Consider the following 26,348-nt stretch of genomic DNA (forward strand, 5'->3'; position numbering starts at 1 on the left):
AAAAAATATGCACCTCACTTACTTTACCTCTTATACACCAAAACTCCAATAATCATCAGCATCACATAATCTCAATACTTCAATAATACCTCTTACGTCGATACATATAAACCTTATCATCAATATCATTTACCTTACCTCTTGTCCACAAAAACTCCAATAATCATCAACTTCACATAATCTCAATAATACCTCTTCAATACATCGATACATATAAACCTTATTACCAATATCTTTTCACTTCCATAACAACTCTTTCCTCTAGTCAGTCTCTTCGAACAAGTACAGATAAAATCCTAATACAAACCTTATCATCCCATATAATCCGAAGACACACTGTCAACACACAACCTCTGTGTAATCCATCTGACCCAAATCTTCTACTCATTATGAATTATAAACAAAGAAATGCATACATGACCTCTAACAGACTTAGTTCGAATAACTCTCAGTAATTAAGTACGATTACGGAGTGTGAATGATCATAATATTTCACAGTGTGTACACCACTTCAAGAATTATGGCAAACAGAAGCAAACATGTGGAGTATTTCTTGTGTCAAGTGTCACTTCCTATTTCAATTGCTCACGAAAAATGCAGTGTAATAACTGTCAATGGTCTAAACCTAGTTTTGGTATGTCATGTCGTTAGCTTCCTTCCTATTAGCATAAATTTATACAGCTTCCATAAAACCTCAGCTCATGTGACTTCTATGAAGTTTCTTGTACTAATGTCGTTCGTCGAATTATAGCAGTTCATTTTCTTATCTTAAAATAAGCAATAGCGAGTAAATATACCAGTAGAGAACAGAATGTCAACAAGTGGATGCAGCACAATTCTTACAACGAGGCTCTGCCAAGCGAACAATCTGTAACCTATACCATAGTGTAACCTAAACTCTATGTTCGTACACTGTACATCAGCATTGCTATATACCAAATTAAAGAGTAGTTGTGACGACAAACAGAAATGTATAAATATGCAATCCATACACATAGCAGCAAACAGGTCATTAGCATCATATCAGCATAAGCAAATAAATGTTCATATGTAATCTTAATAAGTAAACATGAAGGCGCAAGCAGATAAATCACAAAGTATAACTTACATACATATCAGCACAACTAATCAGGTGACAATTATAATTTAAATAAATAAGCACAGCAGGTACATAATAAAAAAAATATGACATCAGTGAAAAAGCAGTGCAGCCAAGCGATGCATAATATGCACAAGTTACAACCCAGTTCATTAATAATCATTGTCAAAATCAGTTAACGTACGCAAGCACGTCGCTTCACAAGTAATTTCGTAGAACATGAAATTAGCACAAAGTATGAATCACGTAATCGCGAGCAGCAAATTACGTCTAAAGTACGTACCTAAGTGGAAATATGTTACCTGAAAAATGAACTCAATTAATAGTTACCTTTTTAGTTTATTAGTTTCTTCTTGGAAATTACATTCTTTCTGAAATTTTCTCGATAGCAAGTCCTCTTAACGTCGGAGACACACAGAATTTACCTGAAGTTCTTAAATATTTTATAGAACCGTATCCTGAAAAATACTGAATGTTAATAACATAATTCATCAAGTCACTATAGCTTTATACTGAATTTAATCGGAGAAATTAAACTGTGTATTTGTTTACGGCTGTCAGTGCATTCGCACTGAGCGCTCGATCAGCTGTAGGCGCGTGACGTAGGAAGCAATTGTTCGCGGTCAACGACTGCCTTGAGCGGCGCGCAGACTTGACTGTTGCTTTGAGTATGTGCCGCCGCCAAAACACAGCGCGGTATCCTTGTACTCTCCGCATGTTTACATGTAGCTGTTAGTTTCTCACAAGTATGTCATTCCACAAAAATTTTTCAAAAGTATATCATTCCACAAAAATTTTGGAAACTACGAACCTCACGTTTTGTGGTAGTAACAGCATAATTACGAATAGCGTCTAATTTTTCTGGATCAGGAAGAATACCTTCTGTAGAAATAATGTGACCGAGAAATTTCACCTGTGAACGACCAAATTCAGATTTTTCCAAGTTCACTGTAATGCCAACTCTTGCAAAGATACGTAACAATGAATCCAAAATTTTGTTGTGCTCACACCAAGAATGTTTAGCAATAAGAATATCGTCAACATATGAAGTAATATTGTCACGAAGATGAACAGGTAAAATTTCATTTAAACTACGAATGAATGCTGCAGAAAATATAGTAAGTCCAAACGGTAATTTCCGAAGTCACTTTTGGGTAAATTAGTCATATCAGGTTATTGTTTAACGATTCTGTAGATAGATTGATAGTCGAAGAGTTGGTTTGACAGATGCAAAGAATAGTAAAAGAGTAGGCAGCGGTGCAGAAAACTAAAAGGGAAATAGCACCACTGCAGCTCGGGGCCCTATGCACGCTACGGCACATATTCACTTAGAGTAGTGAATCCCCTGAGGACATTAATAGCTGCACATAATTTCCAGTTTGTGACTTAGTGGCAAATTTGGCGGAAATGCGTACATAAATTGATCTAACCATGCACATGGATGTATGTCATTCTTAGAATTGCGGAAGATCTTAAATTTCCGAACAGTCAAAAAGTGTTTATAGTCAAAGTTTTCGCCTCGTGGCGACAAAGACCTACCGCGTCTGTCCCAGTCACAATGACGATTATTGTTAAATTCACGCACCTGGCGCTCTCTTGTTGCATCCCGTACATGAAACAAATTACTTTCTTCAAAGCCCTCTGCTATCTGTGATTCCAAATTTCTTTTGCTGTCTTTTCCTACAATTTCGCCTTCGATCTGTTTGACTTGCTTTCGTAATGCCTCAACTTCCCTTTTAACGCGTTCATTAAATTTTCCCTGATTTTCAACATGTTTGTTTATGTTCTGGTACTCTTCGGTTTCTGCGAATGGTAATGGAGCTGTATCATCCGAATCTCTGTCCCCATGTAAACTAAGATTTGTCAATTTATCTGATATCTCCTCAACTCTTTCCGCTAAATCACCTATTTTTTCTTTCTGTTTATTTACGTCTTCCGTAAGTGTCGCGACTCGGGTTTCAGTATTGACACATTTGGTAGTTAACTGTTCATATTGTTGTGTTAGATTATTTATTCTGTCATTTGGTACGGATTCCTCGATTCTCTCAAATATTTCTTTCTTATCGTGTGCACGTTGTAAATTTAACTCTGAAAATTTTTGTACTATCACGCGATCTCTTTCTTCCTGTTCTCTATCCTGTTCCCTTTGTCTAATCTCTACTGCAATTAATCTATTATTGTGAGAATTCAAAATCGGTTGTACTTCTTCTCTGATTTCTTTCTTTAACTCATCTTTCATATTTTTGAAACATGTCCCTATTCGTGAGTCTAGCTGTGTTTCCAGTGTTCCCATCTCAGTTCTGATTGTTATTATTTGTGAGTCCAACCGTGTTTCCATTGTTCCCATATCAGTTTTTAATTCAGATCCCAAAGTTCCTATCTCTGTTTTTAATTCAGATCCAAACCGTGTTTCCATTGTTCCCATTTGTGATCCCAGTGAGTCTAACCGTTTTTCCATTGTTCCCATTTGTGATCCCAAATATAATATTGCACTCATTAACTGCTCCATTTCTTCTGTCGTTAATCACGTAATCTGTGAATTTTCTGATTGAGAAAAATTTTGAACTGTTTCCGGACTATTTTCCCTACTTATTAAATTGTTTTCAACACCATTATTCATCATACTGTTGTCCTGTGTTGGCGAGTTCGCCATGTCAACAATTTCGTTATTCTGACTATTCATCATTTTTGCCTGTTTCATTGACCGCGTAATCATTTACAAAACATACAAAACTCGTCACAATACGAAAATTACAGAGAATATAACACGTTATCACCAACAATACCATTCACACGATATGTTTCCCTCAAACACGATTAACGAACGATTGAAATAACTGCACTAAATTGTCAAACGCGTATACAAGACAATAAAATTAAATTCTGAAAAATACCATTAGAAGAATGCCAATTACCAAATCTACACATGCAATATAGACTACAATTACTAAACTACAAATTACTACAATAATACTACTGTCTACTATTTTTACAACAGAAGAATTCCAAGGGACGATCCGAAGCAGCGGTCGCCACGTGCATGGGGGCTTAATTAAATAAAATGCAAATATTTTTTGGTAGCTGTATGTCCGATTACGCAAGTCTCGTAAACGGTTGGCCCTGACTAGTATTATTACGCTATTTGACTGCAAAGAACAACAACAAAGAATGAAATGAAATTTTCGTTAACACAATTAATTAATTAAGTCCCCAGCAACTATAAAGCCAACGCAACAACAAGCACAAGAGTAACTGTTCTGTGTGTGGAAGTATGACTCAACGTACACATATGGCACGGTTCTTCTTCAATAAGACAAGAAATTTCAAATACCATTTATACTGAAGTGATAAAAAAATAGAAGTACTATAATTGCTCAAGAAAACCAGGATTACACTCTAATACAAGAACACAAGCCAGATGCTATGTTGACTGAACCTGTAATGACGCATTATTTAGAACACTGAAATAATGAGAAAAAAAGAAAAGTAGTTTGTTACCTTAATTTATATTGATGAAAAGCACTCTAATCATTACGATCTCTCCGCACCGACTCGTTACTATCACATCTCAACCAGAACTCTCCAATATCACATCTCAGCAAGCACTGCCTACAAATACTCTCTGCTACGAGTTCTTAACAAGTACTGACCACCACGAGTCCTCGACAGGTACTGACTACTACGAGCTCTCCCCAAGCACTGTGGAGGCGGCTTAATAATACTCTTTGGCGCAATCTCTGGCGCATTGGCTCAGTGTAGTCACCTTTCAATGTTTAAATTTTTGAAGTACTGATGTTACCTCCATTGTAATGATCGAAACTGTAGGGCGCCAGCATAATGAAGTCATGCTCCTAAACTCCTGATAACACTGTGTTTCGACTCGCGAAGTAGATGCAATTCTTTCATTTGATGTAAGGATTGATTTTGTGTGTGTGTGTGTGTGTGTGTGTGTGTGTGTGTGTGTGCGCGCGCGCGCGCGCGCGTGTGTGTGTGTATGTGTAAGTCGGTGTGAGTATTTCTGCATCTGAAAGATGATGTCATTCCTAATTTCTCGTCAGTAGCATAACAGTGGCGCTAATATGGCCACTGTAAGGTTGAAAATCAGGTTTGTTTTAAATACACGGGGTAACGGTGGTGAGCGTTAATCACCTCTGAGATTGGACGTAGAGACTCGATGATAGCCAAAAATGCCTTTAAGGCGACAAAAAGGCCATTATCAACACCTCACTGAGTTGGAACGAGTTCGTGGAACAGCGCTACGAGAAGCTGGATGTTCCTTCTGCGATATTGCAGAAAGACTTGGCAGGAATGTTGCCACTGTACATGACTGCTGGAAGCGGTGGTCACGATAACATACGGTCACGAGAAGATCGGGCTCCGGACGGCCACATGGCACTACCGAAAGGGAAGATCATCGTGTTCGGCGTACGGCTGTGGTGCATCTTAACTGCATCTTCAGTAGCAATTTGAGCGATAGTAGGCACCACAGTGACACAACGACCTGTTACAAATCGGTTACTTCAAGGAAAGCTCCGAGAAAGATGCCCTGTAGCGTGCATTCCACTGTCCCCAAACCACCACCATACGCGACTTCAGTGGTGTCAAGCGAGAGCTCATTGCAGGGCAGGATGGGGGTCTCTTGTTTTTTCTGATGAATGCTGGTTCTGCCTTGGTGCCAGTGATGGTCGTATGTTGGCTAGAAGGAGGCCAGTTGAGGGACTGCAACCAATCCGTCTGCATACTAGACATACTGGACCTATGCTTGGAGTTATGGTCTGGGGTGCGATTTCATATGACAGCAGGATCACACTCGTGTTTTATCCCTGCAAATTTGTACGTCAGTCTGATGATTCGACCTGTTGCATTGCCATTCATCAACAGCATTCCAGGGGTGCTTTCCAACAGGATAAGGCTCGTCCACTTACAGTGTCGACATGTTGCCTTGGCCTGCTCGACCACTAGATCTGTCTCAAATCGAACACGTTTGGGACGACAACCCCAGCATCCAGAAACGTTATTAAACATTCCTGTACTGATCGATCAAGTGCAATGAACATGGAATTCCCACCTACAAACTGGTATCCCGCACCTGTAAACACAATGAATGCACGTTTGCGTGCTTCTATTCAACATTCTGGAAGTTGTACCAGTTAATAATATATCAGTATTTCAAATTTGCAATGGCTTATATACCAGTTACATTAACTTGTGATCTTGCATTGCTAATCACTTAAATATGTTACCTAGACAAATGTATTCCCGAAATTTTGTTACTCTACATTAATAACTTTTTGATGCTGCGATTTTTTTTGTCATTGCATATGGAACACAAACGTATACTCTGAGCATGCATATTTGCTTTTTAGGCACTTCGTCAGATATATTCTTGCGGAAACAAAGGATCTAGCCAGGAGTAGCATTTCAGATGGAATATGTCTTCGACAGTGATACTTTAGTACTTTGCAGTACTTTGGCACTCTGCAGAAATGTATCTTCATTGTATGAATCAGATATCCGAATTGTTTGTTCATTACCCCTATTGTAGTACTGCTAATTCAAGTGCCATAAAAATATCTTAGTTCATAATTCCTGTGCTCTTGTAACTCCACGGTAAATATGACTCATATTAATCTGGTCTTTCCATATCAGAAAGACGCCACGAGACGGCGCTGGCTAACAACCTACAATCATCAGTTGGAATTATTGATGAAAATATGCGTTTGCTTTTAAATAGAAATATTGTAATGTGACTGAAACACACGTCCTTTTAGCCTGTTTCTAAAGCCTTTGCTTTGCTGCTTGTTCGTTACTGCTGGGAACAAGTAGGATAGCGTGATTCAGACCAGGTTAATGTCCAACACAAAATTAAATTGTTATAATAACGACCATTATCATGACAATGACCACGTCATTGCGTTCCAGCTCTGTAACACCACTACCTAATGAAATAGATTGATAATGGTTTAACTGTGATTTTCTTGTCTTTTATACATTCACGAATTTAATAATAATGTATATCCTTGTGAAGTTGTAGTATTGTGCACGCGGCTTATAATAACCCAAAACTTAGACTTTTTTATTTAGATTCAAAGTGAAAGCTTTTTGAAACACAAGCTACAAAATGTTCGAATCAATTTAATCGTTACTAAGTATAACCAGGCAGTATCTCTTACAACAATTCAAATGTGTCGTTACACCCCGCACTCTTTCCAAGTAATTGTAGTATAAAAGTCGTATTTGGCCTATACAGACAGAGTGTTTGGTGACTGAGAAATAAGCTATTTGCTTATTAAAGCTCTTTTAAGAAGGCACACAAAATTTATCTTTACAGTTAGCCGTGCAGTCGTAACATACTGATAATGTGGGAAAGGGTTCTACGACCTTTTTTTTGTTTTGCAGAATAATTCCATATTTGAGGTTGATAGACAAACTGTGTTTTGTTCTACTAATATTTGCTTATCACTAATCGGTTTTCGTCTTATTAATCCGTCATTAGCTAAAACTGCCTAGCCTACAAAGACATTGTATCTTTGTAGCCGCCAGTTACTCGGAAATGGGCCAATAAGATCACTATCCTCAGTAATAAAACAGCATTAATGGAAAGAACGCAATTTTTCCGCTTTTTACCATTAAATATACCGAAATTCGCTGCTCTCCCTATATAACAGTTAGACACCTGATGTGGGGTTCAGTGAAAACCATTGATAATAACAGCAATTCCGTCATCGATGTATTTAGTTTCTGTGATTTCTCAGTGATACGCTCAACCAAGGAGAAAAACTAGAAGCTTTCGTTGCGCTACACAGCCCGTGAAGGAACACGGCTTCCAGTTTAGTTCCTATATTAAAATTTGTATCAGTTGCATGTACAACAGAAGTTACGCGTCAAATTAAAAATTATTGACACTACTTGTTAGTATCAAAATCTGTTCTACTACAACATAACGGGATCTTAAGCTTGAGAGAGCAAGACTAATGACTTAGACAAGTCATTAATTTGTCCCAGAACACTGTAAGCCATTTTATAGATATTAACTGATCGTATTTAAGTTCTGAGATAGGATGCGTCTCCTTATTTCGGCGTGTTGCATAAAATTTGTATGTTTCATGTGAATGCCCCTCGACAAGTGCTTGTACGGCACACTGCTTTGAAGGTTTCACACGATCGTCTTTTTCGAGACCCATGCTGATTCCTACAGAGTAGATTTCTAGTCTCCAGAAAAGTCATTATACTCGAACATAATACCTGTTTCAAAATTCTGCAACTGATCGACGTTAGAGACATAGGTCTATAGTTCTGCACATCTGTTCGACGTTCCTTCTTGAAAACGGGAATGACCTGTGCCTTTTTCCAATCCTTTGGAACGCTACGCTCTTCTATAGACCTACGGTAAACCGCTGCAAGAAGGGGGGCAAGTTCCTTCGTTTACTCTGTGTAAAATCGAACTGGTATCCCATCAGGTCCAGCGGCCTTTCCTCTTTTGAGCGATCTTAATCGTTTCTCTATCCCTCTGTCGTCTATTTCGATATCTACCATCTTGTCATCTGTGCGACAATCTAGAGAAGGAACTACAGTGCAGTCTTCCTCTGTGAAACAGCTTTGGAAAAAGAGATTTAGTGTTTCGGCCTTTAGTCTGTCATCCTCTATTTCAGTACCATTTTAGTCACAGAAGGTCTGGACATTGCTCGTGATATTACTCGGCTCTCGGCTACGCCGTAACACATTTGGAGAAAACCGAATCATTGACAATGCCAGGACACACATAAGTGCTGTGATACCTGCGAAAATCCGACACCTTGGGTTGACTGTTGTCGATATTCGTCCATACAGTCCCGACTTGTGCCTATCCGATTCTCATCTGTTTCCAAAACCTAAAGAACACCTTTGAGGAATTCACTTTGATAGTGATGAAACTTGGGAGACATTCTCCTGCGCTTCATGGGACCTGTGGTAGTAATCGAAGACACGCTGACAGCTGCAAACTATCTGTATCCCTTCATGCTTGATATCTTCCCCGACGAGCAGTATACTTGTCCTTGTCTCGGAGCCAGAACCGTGCTACAGTAGTTTGAGGAGCATTATAGTGAACTCACATTGGTGTCTCAGCGACCAAATTCGCCTGGTGTAAATCCTATGGAACCCATTTGCGTCGCTTTCGGATGCCATCACTCGCGAATTTCATGACCTGTACGTAGACATCTAATGCCACATACCTCCACAAACCTACCAACGAACTGTCGGAGCCTTGATACGCAGAATCAGTGGTGCATTTAGTTCCAAAGACGGACAAACAAGCGATTATGCATATTTTCATAACGTTTTGTCTCATCATTATAAAACAAAAATCAGTAGATCGCCCAGTCCCTAGAGAGTTATATTCAGTGAAATGAGATGAACTACCTGGAGTACACAACGAAAGGGTTCGTGATGGTGAATAAGAAGTACTGTGTATGGACATAAATGGACGGGGGGGGGGGGGGAGGGCAAGGCAAGCGCAACAATTCTATCAGCATCGGTGAGTGCGTGGTACTGGTAGCTCGCGGCACCAGATGTGTACTCGCTTAATAATGGGGGGGGGGGGGGGGGTGAAGTGTGCAAGAGCATATAACACGACTCGGATGATCCTAATGTACACAGGAATGGTTCCAAGGTGATATAAGCCAGTTCAAATCACATAAATATGATGGCAATTTCCACACCATCGTCGTAAGATCTGTAACGAAGTGATACCGTGTCAGGTGTTTAGCGAAATGGGGCTCGGAGAGCGTCTTAACGACTCGGAGACAGCACAGTAGTATGCCTAATCCGATGAAATTTGGTCCTTATAACCAACTCACGACAAGGTTGTGCCGTGGTGGAAGGTGGCGGGAGGGAGGGTGGGCGGTGAGAGAGCGAAGCCGGCTCCTGCGGCTCTGGCGGTCCGACCTGTGTACCATGTTTAAGTTCCAGGTTTCAAACGTCGCTCAGTGGGACGACCATCTGCACCCATGACAGCCTGGAGCCACACTAGATTGCTCTTCTGCTGCCCGAAACATATTAGGTGGGACGATGGCTGCTCCCCCGCTATGCTCGTCTTCAACCACCAAAGTGCGTTATCTCGTCAACATATCCAGTCCTTCAAGTAGCACCACGACCAGAAAAAGAACAGGTTAAAACCTGGTGATCTTCTTGGTCAATGATTCGGTTTTCTCCAAATGTGTTACGGCGTGCCGAGAGCCGAGTAATATCACGAGCAATGTGCATAAAAGAAAACAGTTGAGTCCAAAGCATCTCTCTCCCGTGGAGGGAGGAGCATACGTTGGCGAAGCAGATCACAGCAATGTGGGGCGTTCAGACTGCACGTCCTTGGTTCAAAATGGTTTAAATGGCTCTGAGCACTATGGGACTTAACATCTGAGGTCATCAGTCCCCTAGAACTTAGAACTACTTAAACCTAACCAACCTAAGGACATCACACACATCCATGCCCGAGGCAGGATTTGAACCTGCGACCGTAGCGGTCTCAAAGAAAAGTGCTCCAGTCATGAACTGTGTCATGAAGCCACACCACACAGTGACGCCCTCATTATGCAGGAGGCTTCATGAACGTTCGTTGGCGATGAGGATCCCCAAGTGCGACAACTGTGAGTGTTCACTGCCCCAGTGAGAAGTGTGCTTTATTAGGCCCAAAATGTTCCAAGTCACATGTTGTCAACTTCAAGACTTGCAAGAAACGTAAGAGCAAAGTCTACTCGAATGTCTGCGTCACGTGACAAACTATGGTGGGTAATCTGAATTTGGCAAAGATACCATTTCACAGTTGTTCGTAGCATTTTTCGAATGATGTACCATGAAATTTTCAGCTGTCGTGACACAGCTCGTGCACTGCCTGAAGATCGCACATTGCGTGCAGCATTCTTAGCCATGGCAACAGTAATTTCTTCAATAATTTGTGGCGCAGTTGACCGTCGGCTTCTCCCAGGAGAGCTTCCAAATCGCCAGTTAATCTGAACTTCCGAATAATGTTTTTTAGCCCCGGTGCGCAAAGAGGACCTCTCCGTATTCATTTAATGAGTCGATACTCTCGAAGAGCAGCAGCACTATTGCTGTTGTTTTGATAAACAGCCTTACAACTAAAGCCCAGCTCCCCTTCTCAGGACCCATGTTGACTGTCTACGGCTGTAATGCACACTGATCCTTGGGTTTCAGTCCTACGTGGCCGTTCCAGTACCGTCTCCTAACGGCAGGTTTACTCTCCAACATTGGAAATGGAAATACCGTGTGGCTAGGGCCTCCCGTCGGGTAGACAGTTCACCTGGTGCAAGTCTTTCAAGTTGAGGCCACTGCGGCGACTTGCATGTAAATGGGGATGAAATGATGATGATAAGGACGACACAACACCCAGTCCCTGAGCCGAGAAAATCTCCGACCCAGCCAGGAATCGAACTCGGGCCGTTAGGTATGACATGCCGTCGCGCTGACCACTCAGCTACCAGGGGCAAACTCTCTATCATTACTAACAACGCAATCCTGCAGCTCACAGTCTGAATATCATTCCTGTGACGTTGGTACCAGTGCGGTAAATAGTTTTCAGCCTACCTCACCTAAGTGGCGAAAGTTAACTACAACCACCGTGCACTTGTTGTTGGGCTTCATAATAGGCCTGCAGCTAGGGGAAATGTTACTCGGTGAAGTGAATGAGTGTCAGAATATACGGCCCAGTCACATTAATGTGATCACTGCCTGTTCGACGTCGACGTGCAATAACTGTCATCGACGCCAGGCGGCAGCAATTGCAGTGGAGTGTATAGAAAGCGTGTAGGGTGGCAAGAAAAACAGCGCGTTTTTGTAATGAAGACACGGAGCGATTTATCTGACGTCCAAAACGGCATGAGCATTGGGTTTCATGCCACGGATGGAAGTATTTACAAAACGGCTAATTTTTTAAACCGTTTGCTTTCCAACGTGGTTAAAATACACCGTGCATGTCAAAGTGGCACTATCCAATACCGATGCAACCGAGAGAGGTGGCGCAGTGGTTAGCACACTCGACTCGCCTTCGGGAGGACGACGGTTCAATCCCGCGTCCAGCCATCCTGATTTAGGTTTTCCGTGATTTTCCTAAATCACTCCAGGCAAATGCCAGGATGGTTCCTTTGAAAGGGCACGGCCGACTTCCTTCCCCATCCTTCCCTACTCCGATGAGACCGATGACCTCGCTGTCTGGTCTCCTCCCACAAACAACCCAACCCACCCAATACAGGTGCCGAGGCAAGTGTGGTGCTCCACGGGCATCGATGACAGGGGTAAACAACGGCGGCGGAGATGGGTACGGACGAAGAGACCGTGCAGCTATTGAGCAACCGACCTCCCACGTGAACCAGAGGGCTACAAACGGTGTCTGCTTAACGACCGTTCACCGAACGTTGCTGAGTGCGAGACTCCGCAGCAGACGCCTGGTTCATGCACCCATGCTGACTGCTGTTCATCGGCGACGAAGGCTCGAGATTGCACACCAGTACCGCAGCTAGATACCCGATAAAAGGCGACATGTGGCCTTTTCAGATAAACCACGTCTTATGCTCCATTGGGCAGATGGGCGTTTACGTGTACGGCCCTGCAAGAGTAATCAGAAGGGTGCGGAAAAGAGGAGGGAGCGTTATTTCCTGGAAAAAATTTTCGTGGCATTCCGCGAGTCATCTCGTCATTCTGGAAGGCAAAGTGAATCAGCACATGTTTCCATCTATCCTTGGGGACCATGTCCATCCGTACATGCAGTTTATTTTTTCCTCGGTGTGAAGATATCTACCAACAGGACAATGCAACGTATCACGCAGCTCGCAGTGCACGTGCGTGGTTCGGAGAGCACCAGGATGAGTTAGCTGTACGCACTGGACCACTAAACTCACCGGATTTAGCCGGCCGCGGTGGCCGAGTGGTTCTAGGGGCTTTAGTCCGCAATCGCGCGACTGCTACGATCGCAGGTTCAAATCCTGCCTCGGGCATGGATGTGTGTTATGTCCTTAGATTAGTTGGGTTTCAGTAGTTCTAAGTTCTAGGGGACTGATGACCTGAGATGTTAAGTCCCATAGTGCTCAGAGCCATTTGAACCAATCACCGGATTTAAAACCAGTCAAGAATTTGTGGGTCCATATCGATCGAGCTGTTGGCGCCTTGGATCCTCAACTGAGAAACATGGCGCGGCTGACCACAGCACTGGAGTCGGCCTGGTCCCACATCCCTGTCGGTACCTTCCAAAAAATCACTACTCTCTTTCTATACGTCCGCGCTGCAAAAGGTGGTTATTTAGTCTGTGACAGATGGTCACATTACCGTGGCTGGACAGTGTATAAGGTCACCACTGGGCTCCACCCAGAACAAGAACTTCATGATCTACTATTCGAATGAAGAACATTTGTTTAACATCATAACTAAAGCAAACGCATGTAAAGAGGAAACTAGAGAACTCTCGTTACAGTAAGTCGATACACAAAAATAGTACTCAAAAATACTCGTAATTTTCAGAGAACATAAGATTAAAATGCCACTGAGGGCAAGTCATCACTCATGAAAGATTAATAGCAAATTTCTGAAAGTAACTGTAAAAATAACAGGTCGCATTCTCGGGTTGCATCGTGGTTACGTATTTACCTACCGGAGCTCGGCAAGGGAGTGGCACAACCAGCGAATCCAGAAGTTTTTTCTCTGTATTTTTGAAAGGTCAATCAGCGGACACTTTTCTCTCGCGCGACCTGTCGTTACTCTCATTTCATAAACAAGATTTAACTTTGCGAGCATCGTATTTTCATCCATTGCGATCTGGTTTGAAGTACATGCTATTAGCAGCGTTGCAGTCGCTGCAGTCTCTTACTCAGTTCATATAATGTATTTCAACACTGTGTCTGCAGGAGAAGAGGAGAAGCAGGAAAAACGCACTTCTTTCACATACCACATACAAAAAATCGAACAGCAGTTGTGGAACTCACCTCCGTGAGCTAGTACAGTGATTTTTAGGACGAGCTCTTACTAAAGTAAACTAGACACACCTCATTTCGGCCCACAACTGCATGTCGCATCTCAAAATACGAGGGAAAAAATGTGTAAGCCTTTTTGATGAAATCGAGCGACCATGTTTTCATGAACCTAATTTGGGCATAATTATCATTTCACTCATGTATATCCATAGGACTGTAAATTTCGCTGACACCACTGCATTTCAACCAGATACTACCCCATCACACGTTGCTTGGATTTCTTCTTACAACAGACACATTTCGCTCATTTCCTGGCCTGTCTATTGGTCTGCCTTGTCACCAAGAGTACTTCTGCAACAAGTGTTACAGAACATTTTCCACGTATCCAGACAGGCTGATGTTAAAAGATGAGGAAACATATCGGACGTTCCTGTATTTTGCTGTCTCGGTGTGGATTTTGAGGTTGAGGTTGAAATGTCATCACTGACTGTTAGGTTTCTGCTGTGTCGTCCGAACAAGACACAGCCAGAGCAAAAACACCAGAGACGTAAAGATGCGAGCTGGTGCCAGTGCCATAGAGACTCGCCACTTGTGCGAGTTCCACCAGCGCCATGGGTAGTGCTGAGGATGAAGATATCGACTCCGCCTCTGCAAATTGCCGGTCGAGTACAATCCGCCAATGACAGGATGATAACGGAGAGAAGCCTACTCGGAAGACAGAACAGCAGCTCTCGTCCACTTGGTTATAGATCATCGTCCAGGGTTGACTTAGACAGGGAACGTCGTTTAGTGAATTTAGAAGTGAACAGACAGATGTTGTAAACTGCAATTGCTATATAATGTGAAGCCGGCCGGAGTGGCCGAACGGTTCTAGGCGCTACAGTCTGGAACCGCGCGACCGCTACGGTCGCAGGTTCGAATCCTGCCTCGGGCATGGATGTGTCTGATGTCCTTAGGTTAGTTAGGTTTAAGTAGTTCTAAGTTCTAGGAGACTGATGTCCTCAGCAGTTAAGTCCCATAGTGCTCAGAGCCATTTGAACCATATACTACGATTATTTGCACTCACCCATTGAGGGCCTTTTCTTTGTGTTATAATACAAGCAGTGTTGCAGGCTTCATTATTCAGCTAGTCACAAAGATAAGTAAATCTTTTCGTCTCATATGTGTGACTTTGTTACTAATTTGCTGGAGTGCTGTAGAACCTTTGTTCTTCTATCCTGTTACCTGACCCTGGGGCATAACTGTGTAATAATGGCAGGGAGGAATTGTCTTAGTGGTGTACCGCACATTAAGGCGTTCCATGAACTCACAAACTCGGCTTACCATACACAACAGTGGCAACTCGGCCTCCACAGCAGTAGCGACGAGGCTTTTACAAAACTGGCGACGACTGTTTACAAAAGTTTCTTTTCTCGGTAATGCTGTTATATTAGTGCGAGACGTAAACAAGAGGTGTTGCTTAGGTGGTATTTCCCACAGATTTGCGAATGCTAGGTGGTTCTACATCCTCGCTTCAGAAACTCAAATCATGATCCTATAACACACCAATAACCTTCAGAGTAATGTTAATATAGTTCGTGGACAAATGGAATGTACGCAAAACTCCTCTCCTAATGTTTAGATGAGGTTTTTTGCTTAGGGAAGGCGCGGTAGGAGTGAAACATTTGTACAATATGGAGCTTATGATTTGAGTTAATGCCAAAAATAATCCTCTGCAAATCCTTTATACTTAAGAACAAAAAGGTTAGTATTCATCACGCTTAGGGTCACGATAGCTGCGTTAACACAGGCAAGGCAGACTATTCACATTTTCTTCTTCAATTCCAGCTAATTTCATGCCTAACTGTGTGCTCACAGCTGTAATTTAAATGACATGACATAAGCCAGTTTTGACACTCATCTAATTCACAGCCACCCTTAAAACATATGAACACCTAAGATAACATGTGTTAAACAAAATGCGATAGTATGAGAACGTAGTTGCTAATGGCGAAATTCTTGAATAGATGCTCATCGCTTTTCTTGGCATGGCAAGAAACCAGAGAAACATTTATCCAAAAATGCGAAAACTTCTGAAGTTTTATCTCAGACGACTTCGATATCGAAACTGCGCTGAACTCTTTCCTATTGCAGTTCAAGTAAAAAAATTTTCGTTGTTGTCAGTGTTATATATACTCATATAAAATTCACTGATATTCCATCCTAAACTCTATACATCAAAATTTTCAAAGGTTTTTCAGCGATGTTTTCTAAATAAGGGACCTGTAGGTCATTACAGAGTAAGAAGGTAATTATCATTTATTCGCTTTATTATCCCAGTTTCAGTGAAAATACGTTCGCAACAGTGATAAATCCTATAATATGCTATCACCAGAACGGAATAATCCGGTTTATTGTAGGCACTTAGGTACAGGTGCAAACGTACTGTAATATGGTTGTTCGTGAGACAGTTTCATTTCATTCAATCAACACGTACACCAGTATAGCATATAACTTTTCATCAGTGAACCTACAATGAAACCCTACCAGAGACGGAACTGAGCAATAGCGACTGCAAGCAAGAGGGCGAAGAGTAAAGTGGGCGTTAGCATTGTCAGCAGCAAATACCGTGAGGGAATGGGACAGGAATGTTTCCAAACAAACCACACATCATATATCGTCGACACTTCGGATGTTGAGCAGATTCTTCGACGCAACACAGATACTAAGATAAATGGGAGTGACAAATCAAAAGTATGCAATTACTCCGTAACGAGCTACTGGAGACGACAGATGCCTTATCAATCCACTCAGAAAATATTCCTCAACAACCATCAAAAATTTAACGGTAGAGTTTGGTTACATCCTGTACATTTAAAAGACGAATAAGCAGTTACAAATTTCCCATCTAATTTTTATTTTTAAAATCCAGACATATAAATGAAACAGCACGACTTTTTTGATAGTCTTTGTTATGACACTTGGCCTTTCATACGAAAAAATAAATAACCTTTCGGCATTACTGAAATTCCTGGAATACTTGATCGTTCTCAGACTGGGAAAAAACAAACCTTTAACTTGAAAAAATCGTTTAATCTAGGCAGAGTATACGATTCATTTTTTGTATTTGAGAAATTAAAACTGTTTACTGGACGGAATCTCGAACCGGAATCACTATCTCTCCCGGTCAGTACGCTACCGAATTTCCTCTGTGTGTGAAATTTTTATGCAACAACACGAGTTGATCATGATGATGTGGACTTTCTCAAACAGCGATCAGTTCAGCTGAGAATAATGGACCGAAATTTACTTCAAACACATGTCAAAAATGGAACAATGCTACGTTTTCACGTCGAAGATAGGGTAGCAGGATACTACTGTGCTAGCTGGAGATGGGAAAATAGTATAGCAGGAGAGCTTCTGTAAAGGTTGGAAGGTATGAGACGAGGTACTGGCAGAAGTAAAGCTGTGAGGACGGGACGTGAGACGTGCTTGGGTAACTCAGTTGGTAGAGCACTTGCCCGCGAAAGGCAAAGGTCCCGAGTTCGAGTCTCGCTCCGGCACACAGTTTTAATCTGCCAGGAAGTTTCATATTAGCGTACACTCCACTGCAGAGTGAAAACCTCATTCTGGATATCTAAATTGCTTGGAAAACTTGTACGGCCGTTTTGTCACAAACGGTCGAGTATCTATAGATAAGCCGAGATACTTGTTCGCTTATTGTGACTCCTCTTTTAATGAGCTACGTTTCTGGGAAATATGGTTATGGCACTTGTATTCTCCTCGTTCGTGGTACAGTACGACTGTGCAGGAACCATCAGGTCATAAAGTTTGTGACGTGTTTGTGGGAAGACAGTTCTATTCAGAGAAAAGCAACCAACAAACTGATGTGTACACATATTAAAGTACCAGATATAAAAATATCTACCATTATAACCGTTACACCCTGTATAAGAAGATTTTATCAGTTTTTGCTCCATTGTCAGTCAAACTACTATGCGTAACCTACGTCAAGTACTTCATCTTGTTCACAATTTATGCTGAACATTGTACACGAAAAATTGTATTTTATTTTTTTCTGAATATCCACCTATAATACTGTATTGTTTTGAAATATTAAAAACTAAATAATAACTAAACAAATCGTAAGATGCCTTTATGATCAAATTCAGGTAGCCAACAAAAATGCTTTAAAAGACTGATAATGGTTGTTTTTTGAGCGATTTGATTTTATTAATCACAAGGATACCAATTCAGTATATGTTATATGTGATGTACCGAATATTTGTACAGAATAATTTTCTGGTGTCTAAGGACACTGGCTGTTGTCAAGCACAATAAAATGACCTTTTGCTCCGTTAGTAGCTAACCGTTTAGTTTTGTCTGTTGTTTTGCTTTCCGCAGTTTTATATCTGCAAGTGAGCAGCGTTTCATTGTGGGTGAATCGGCTGATGTAGACATGGCTGATGTGCGGTGTTGGTAAGATCTTAAGGGACCAAACTGCTGAGGTATCGGTCCCTAAGCTGACACACTACTTAATCTAACTTAAACTAACTTACGCTAAGGACAACACACACACACACACACACACACACACACACACACCCATGCCCGGGGGAGAATTCGAACCTCTGACGGAGGGAGCCGTGCGGACTGTGACAAGACGACTAAGACCGCGCGGCTACTCCGCGCGGCGGCCGATGTGCAACTCGAGTATATAGAGACGGGGATGTAATGCAAGAACGGCTCAGAGTATCTATGGAAAGGTGTTTCTGTAAAGGAACTGGTCTGTATTGTATGTACTCTGCAGTAGCAGTATTGTTGCAATATTCTTTACTTCTTTATTTTTCTTTAACTGATCCTGTAAAAGTGATAAGTCACAAAAAACGAGAGAATATTTAACTGAATGGTTAATAGCTAATACAGTTGATCAATGGAAGCGCTTTCTTCACGTACACCTCACCCATCCCGTATTGCAAGCATCTGCACTGGTATGTAGGTATTTTCAGCGTCAAACATTCACTGAGGTAATTTGGCAACACCTCATGGATTACTGCGTAAAGAGCCAGTGATCAAACACATTTTTAAAACAGTTTCTTAACAAACCAGATAAAAGTTCGATCTCATTCCATAAAGCGTGCCGCAGTACTGCGTTAAACCTTTTGATGTGGCGAAGAAAACATTATACACCTCTATAGGTAGAGGTTATACTCAACGGCCGTACCAAAATAATAATTGACTCCTTCTACTGACCCCCCGACTCAGATGATATAATAGCTGCACGGTTCAAAGAAAACTTGAATCTCGTTACAAATAAGTACCCCACTCATACAGTTATAATTGGTGGAGACTTCAATCCACCATCGATTTGTTGGTAAAATACATGTTCAAAGCCGAGGGTAGACAGAAAAAATCTTCCGAAATTGTACTACACGCTTTCTCTGAGAATTACTTTGAACAATTAGTTCATGAGGCCACACGAATTGCAAATGGTTGCGAAAACGCACTTGACCTCTTAGCCACAAATAATACTGACCTACTAGAGAGCGTCAAAAAATGGTTCAAATGGCTCTGAGCACTATGGGACTCAACTTCTGAGGTCATTAGTCCCCTAGAACTTAGAACTAGTTAAACCTAACTAACCTAAGGACATCACACACATCCATGCCCGAGGCAGGATTCGAACCTGCGACCGTAACGGTCTCGCGGTTCCAGACTGCAGCGCCTAGAACCGCACGGCCACTTCGGCTGGCTAGAGAGCGGCGGATACAGTGATTAGTGAACACAAGGTCATTGTAGCGAGGCTCAGAACCATATCAACCAAAACCAATAAAACTAAACGCAAAATATATCTATTTAAAGCAGCAGATAAAAATTCGCTTGATGCCTTCCTAAGAGAGAGTCTCCATTCCTTCCAAGTTAATTATGTAAGTGTAGACCAGATATGGCTCAAATTCAAAGATACAGTATCGACAGCAACAGATAGATTCATACCGCATAAGTTAATAAGAGACGGGACTGATCCACCATGGTACAAAAAACGCGTCAGAACACTGTTGCAGAAACAACGAAAAAAACATGCCAGATTCAGAAGAATGCAAAATCCCTAAGACTGGGTAAGTTTCACGGAAGCTCGAAATTTAGTGCTGACGTCAATGCGAGATCCTTTTCATAGTTTCCATAATGAAACATTGTCTCAAAATACGGTAGAAAACTCAAAGATATTCTGGTCTTATGTAAAGTACACCAGTGGCAAAAAACAGTCAATACCGTCACTGCGCGATAGCGATGAAAATATTACCGAAGATGGTGCCACTACAGCGGAGTTACTAAATACAGTTTCCGTAATTCCTTCACGAAAGAAGAAGAAGTAAATATTCCAGAATTCGAAACCAGAACAGCTGTTAGCATGAGTGACATAAAAGTAGATATCTTAAGTGTTGCGAAACAACTCATATCACTTAAGAAAGGCAAGTCTTCCGGTCCATACGGTATACCAATCAGGTTCCTTTCAGAGTATGCAGGCACAATAGCGCCTTTCTTTGCTATCATACACCATAAAACAGCTCACTTGACGAAAGATCTGTTCCTAAATACTGGAAAGTAGCACAGGTCACACCAACATTCAAGAAAAGAAATACAAGTAACCCACTGAATTACAGACCCATATCTCTGACCTCAATGTGCAGTAAGATTTTGAAGCATATACTGTACTCGAACATTATGAATCACCTTGAGGGAAATGATTTATTGATACATAACCAACACGGATTCAGAAAATATCGTTCTTATGCGGCACGGCTAGCTCTTTATTCCCATGAAGTAATGAGTGCTGTCGACAAGGGATCTCAGATCGATTCCATATTCCTAGATTTCCAGGAGGATTTTGATACCTCCCGGGTTCGATTCCCGGCGGGGTCAGGGATTTTCTCTGCCTCGTGGTGACTGGGTGTTGTGTGATGTCCTTGGGTTAGTTAGGTTTAAATAGTTCTAAGTTCTAGGGGACTGATGACCATAGATGTTAAGACCCATAGTGCTCAGAGCCATTTGAACCATTTTTTTGATTTTGATACCGTTCCTCATAAGCGACTATTAATCAAATTGCGTGCATATGCAGTATCTTCTCAGTTGTGTGACTGGATTCGTGATTTCCTCTCAGAGAGGTCACAGTTCGTAGTGTGATGGACGGTAAATCATCGAGTAGAACAGAAGTGATATGTGGCGTTCCGCAAGGTAGTGTCAGAGGCCCCTTACTGTTCCTGATTTACATAAATGTTCTAGGTGATAATCTGAGAAGCCCCCTTAGATTGTTTGCAGATGACGCTGTAATTTACCGTCTAGCAAAATCATCAGACGTTCAGTTCCAATTACAAAATGATCTAGAGAGAATTTCTGTATGGCGCGAAAAGTGGAAAGTGGCACTAAACTAAGAAAAGTGCGAGATCATCCACATGGGTAACTAAAGGAAATCCGATAAATTTTGGGTATACGATAAATCACACAAATCTAAGGTCTGTCAGTTCGACTAAATACCTATGAATTACAATTACGAGCAACTTAAATTGGAAAGATCACATAGATAATATTGTGGGGAAGGTGAAAAGTCTGCGCTTTGTCGGCAGAACACTTAGAAGATGCGACAGACCCAGTAAAGAGACAGCATATATTACACTTGTCCGTCCTCTGCTGGAATATTACTGCGCGGTGTGGGATCCTTACCAGGTAGGATTGACAGAGGACATCGAAAAAGTGCACAGAAGGGCAGCTCGTTTCGTGTTATCGCGCAATAGGGGTTGAGAGTGTTACTGATATGATACGCGAGTTGGAGTGGCAGTCACTGAAACAAAGGCGGTTTTCTTTGCGGCGAGATCTATTTACGAAATTTCAATCACCAACTTTCTGTTCCGAATGCGAAAATATTTTGTTGACACAAAACCTGCATAGGGAGAAATGATCATCATAATAAAATAAGAGAAATCAAAGCTCGAACGGAAAGATACTGCGTGAAGAATTTGACAGAGCACTAAAAGACCTAAATCGAAAGAAGACCCCGCGAGTAGACAACATTCCATTAGAACTACGGATAGCCTTGGGAGAGCCAGTCCTGACAAAACTCTACCATCTGGTGAGCAAGATGTTTGAGACAGGTGAAATATCCTCAGCCTTCAAGAAGAATATAATAATTCCTATCCCAAAGAAAGCAGGTGTTAACAGGTGTGAAAATTACCGAACTATCAGTTTCATAAGGCACGGCGGCAAAATACTAACACGAAAACTTTACAGACGAATGGAAAAACTGGTAGAAGCCGACCTCGGAGAAGATCAGTTTGGATTCCGTAGAAATGTTGGAGTTGGAACACATGAGGCTTTACTAACCCTACGAATTATCTTAGAAGATAGATTAAGGAAAGACAAACCTGCGTTTTTAGCATTTGTAGACTTAGAGAAAGCTTTTGTCAATATTGACTGGAATACTCTCTTTCAAATTCTGAAGGTGGCACGGGTAAAATACAGGGAGCGAGAGGCTATTTACAATTTGTACAGAAACCGGATGGCAGTTATAACAGTCGAGGGGCATGAAAGGGAACCTGCGGTTGGGAAGGGAGTGAAACAGGGTTGTAGCCTTTCCCCGATGTTATTCAATCTGTATATTGAGCAAGCAGTAAAGGAAACAAAAGCAAAATTTTGAGTAGGAATTAAAATCTATGGGGGGGGGGGGGGGGGTGAAATAATAACTTTGAGGTTTGCCGATGACGCTGTAATTCTGTTAGACACAGCAAAGGACCTGGAAGAGTAGTTGAATGGAATGGACAGTGTCTTGAAAAGGGAGATATGAGGTGCACATCAACGTAATACGGGAGAGAGTGTGGCAGATATGATACGCGAGTTGGGATGGAAGTCATTAAAGCAAAGACGTTTTTCGTCGCGGCGAGATCTATTTACGAAATTTCAGTCACCAACTTTCTCTTCCGAATGCGAAAATATTTTGTTGAGCCCAACCTACATAGGTAGGAATGATCATCAAAATAAAATAAGAGAAATCAGAGGTCGAACAGAAAGGTTTGGGTGTTCGTTTTTCCCGCGCGCTGTTCGGGAGTGGAATGGTAGAGAGATAGTATGATTGTGGTTCCCTCTGCACTGTGGTTCCCAAGCACTTAAATGTGAATTGCAGAGTAGACATGTAGATGTAAACATGTAGATGTAGGATAATGGAATCCAGTCAAATTAAATCAGGCAATGCAGAGGGAATTATATTGGGAAATGAGACACTTAAAGTAGTAAATGAGTTTTGCTATTTGGGAAGCAAAATGACTGATGATGGTCGAAGCAGAAAGGATATAAAATGTAGACTGGCAATGGCAAGGAAAGCGTTTCTGAAGAAGAGGAATTTGTTAACGTCGAGTATAGATTTAAGTGTCAGGAAATGTTTTCTGAAAGTATTTGTATGGAGTGTAGCGATGTATGGGAGTGAAACATGGACGATAGATAGTGTAGATAAGAAGAGAATAGAAGCATTCGAAATGTGGTGCTACAGAAGAATGCTGAAGATTAGATGGGTAGATCACATAACTGATGAGGAGGTACTGAACAGAATTTGGGAGAAGAGGAATTTGTGGCACAACTTGACAAGAAGAAGGGATCGGTTGGTAGGCCATGTTCTGAGACATCAAAGGATTACCAATTGGAGGGCACCGTGGAGGGTAAAAATCGTAAAGGGAGACCGAGAGATGAATACACTAAGCAGATTCAGAAGGATGTAAGTCGCAGTAGTTACTTGGAGATGAAGAAACTTGCACAGGATAGAGTAGCATGGAGAGCTGCATCAAACCAGTCTCTGGACTGAAGACCACCACAACAACAATAATACTGTTTGTGTTGGAAATTCTTGAAAACAGTTAAATAACGGTTATGATCACGTTATCTCAGTGATTATTGCAAAAAATATTTTGTTTGAAATCTTTTACTTTTTGAATTCTTTCGTTAAGATGAAACAGTTTTCTTTACCATAAGGACAGACAACAATTGTATGTTTACATTTTGATTTTTCATATATGTACCTGATAATTATTTAACGTTCAGATGTATAAATGTCCATAGTATTTAAGGTTTCAAATGCTAAGTCATTCAGAATTTTCCTTCAAGAAAGGAATATTTCTCCATTTTTGATAAGTATTTCACCGTATTGAGGAACACGAGACAGAACGCCGGTATCTGAAATTATAGCTCACTATAATGGAAACATTGTTTTGTTGCAGGTGCTGGGAACTCTGAAACGCTGCAGTACCGAAGTTAGAAACTGGACTGGAAATTCTGAAGACAGTCAGAAGACTGTGAAACCACTGTTCCTCAAACGCTTGGCAGCGGCTGAAATTGAAGCAAAGCAAGTGAGCGGTGTACGTTGTGTTAATTTGTTAACCGGACTGCAGCATTCTGTTCTTATTTTTTACGTGGACCGATTATCTGGGATGATCACCTACTGAAGAATCGTCAAACGCTGTACTATGAAAATTGTGTTACTAAATAAAGAAAGATAAAATTTCGATACGCAAATGGCAATGTTGTCCCGTTTCTTTAATCCAGTCACCTATGAGAAAATAGTAATGTATGTGTTGAATGAGAGTGCCAAGAAAGAAATTCCAGACTCAGTGAAGTTTGTTGGTAAAGCAGTTCTTTGTTGACGAACAAACAGAGTGAGCTGGCGTAGTAATAACGTAAGTCACTAGATTCGTATTCTGGAGGAGGAGGGTTGTAATCCACGTACTGCCCTCCTGATTGTTTCCCCCAATTAATCCAGGCGAGTGTCTACCTGGTTCCTTCAACAAGGTTTCGATCTGTTGCATGGGGGCTCAATTATATAAATATGAAATGCAAATACTTTTTAAATTTTTAGTAGTTGTCGTCTGTCCGATTACGAAGTCTCATAAACGGTTGGCCCTGACTAGTTTTTGTACGCAATCTGACTGCATAGAACAACAACAAAGAATGAAATGAAAATTTTTGTTAACACAATTAATGAATTAAGTCCCCAGCAACTATAAAACCTACGAAACCAAAGCACAAGTATAACTGTTCTGTGTGTGGAAGTATGACTCAACGTACACATCTGGCACGGTTCCTCTTCAATAAGACAAGAAACTTCAAATACCATTTATACTGAAGTGATAAAAAAAATTAGAAATACTATAATTGCTCAAGAAAACCAGGATTACACTCTAATACAAGAACACAAGCCAGATGCTTTGTTGACTGAACCTGTAATGACGCATTATTTATGACATTAAAATAATGAAAAATAAAGCGAGTTTTGTTACCTTCATATATATTGATGAAAAGCACTCTAATCATTACAATATCTCCATTAGAACAACATCTGCTGTCAATCCCATCAAACAACTGCATAAAACATGGAACAAGCGCTCTCCACTACGACTTCTCGACAAGAACTTTTCACTACGACATCTCAGCAAGCACTCTCTACTACGAGTTCTCAACAAGCACTGCCAGTGGAGGCGGCGGAATAATACTCTTTGGCGCAATCTCTGGCACTGTGGCTCAGTGTAGCCACCTTTCACTGTTCGACCTGAAAATGGTTCAAATGGCTCTGAGCACTTTGGGACTTAACTGCTGAGGTCATCAGTCCCCTAGAACTTAGAACTACGTATACCTAACTAACCTAGGGACATCACAAACATCCATGCCCAAGGCAGGATTCGAACCTGCGAACGTAGCGGTCGCTCACTTCCAGACTGTAGCGCCTAGAACCGCTCGGCCACCCCGGCCGGCTGTTCGACCTGGTCACATCCATTTAGAACACTGGATGTAGTCAAACATCATAGCAGTAGATGGACGTGTAGGATTTGTTTGTATCCGAGAGCCGTTCAGGGCCATACCCCTGACCAGACCTCACGGCGTTTAACTCTGATGCTGTAAAGAAATTTCACAGTACCTCGTATGAGACTAACGGTCGTACACGGATAGCATAAATGTGCGGTAGAGGTAGAGCGAATGCTCTGCGACGATTTGTAAGTGAAGCATCACCAATGTGGTCTCTCTAATATCAATATCATGTCTTCGAAGAGGGAACTGACTGAGAACGTAGGGTAAGAGGGAGTAGTTCTGGTCAACCCAGGTTTTAGTCTACACTCATATTTAGAATGCGTCGGCACAACGGTTCGTCGTGATTCTCCATAGCCAGTATTTTAAATGTATTTGTAGTTGTGAATATGAAAAACCAGCAGCTGTATAAAGGAATGACGACAGTGAAAATTTGTGCCGGATCGGGACTCGAACCAGGAATGCCCGCTTATCGCTAGCGG

General features: G+C 41.5%; 1 protein-coding gene across 2 annotated transcripts in view; it reads left to right on the forward strand.

Moving 5' to 3' along the window:
• The window catches only part of LOC124555425, a 316,472-nt gene extending 291,902 nt beyond the window's left edge, over positions 1-24,570 (forward strand). For both annotated transcript variants that reach the window (XR_006968552.1, XM_047129329.1), the window contains exon 3: positions 24,288-24,570. Coding sequence is in view for 1 of the 2 variants with exons in the window: in XM_047129329.1 (XP_046985285.1) it covers positions 24,288-24,512 (225 nt within the window). In the remaining variant the exon portion in view is untranslated. The remainder of the gene's footprint in view (positions 1-24,287) is intronic.
• Positions 24,571-26,348: the final 1,778 nt, after the last annotated feature.

This window comes from Schistocerca americana, chromosome X (assembly GCF_021461395.2).
Source record: "Schistocerca americana isolate TAMUIC-IGC-003095 chromosome X, iqSchAmer2.1, whole genome shotgun sequence".
NCBI lineage: Eukaryota > Metazoa > Arthropoda > Insecta > Orthoptera > Acrididae > Schistocerca > Schistocerca americana.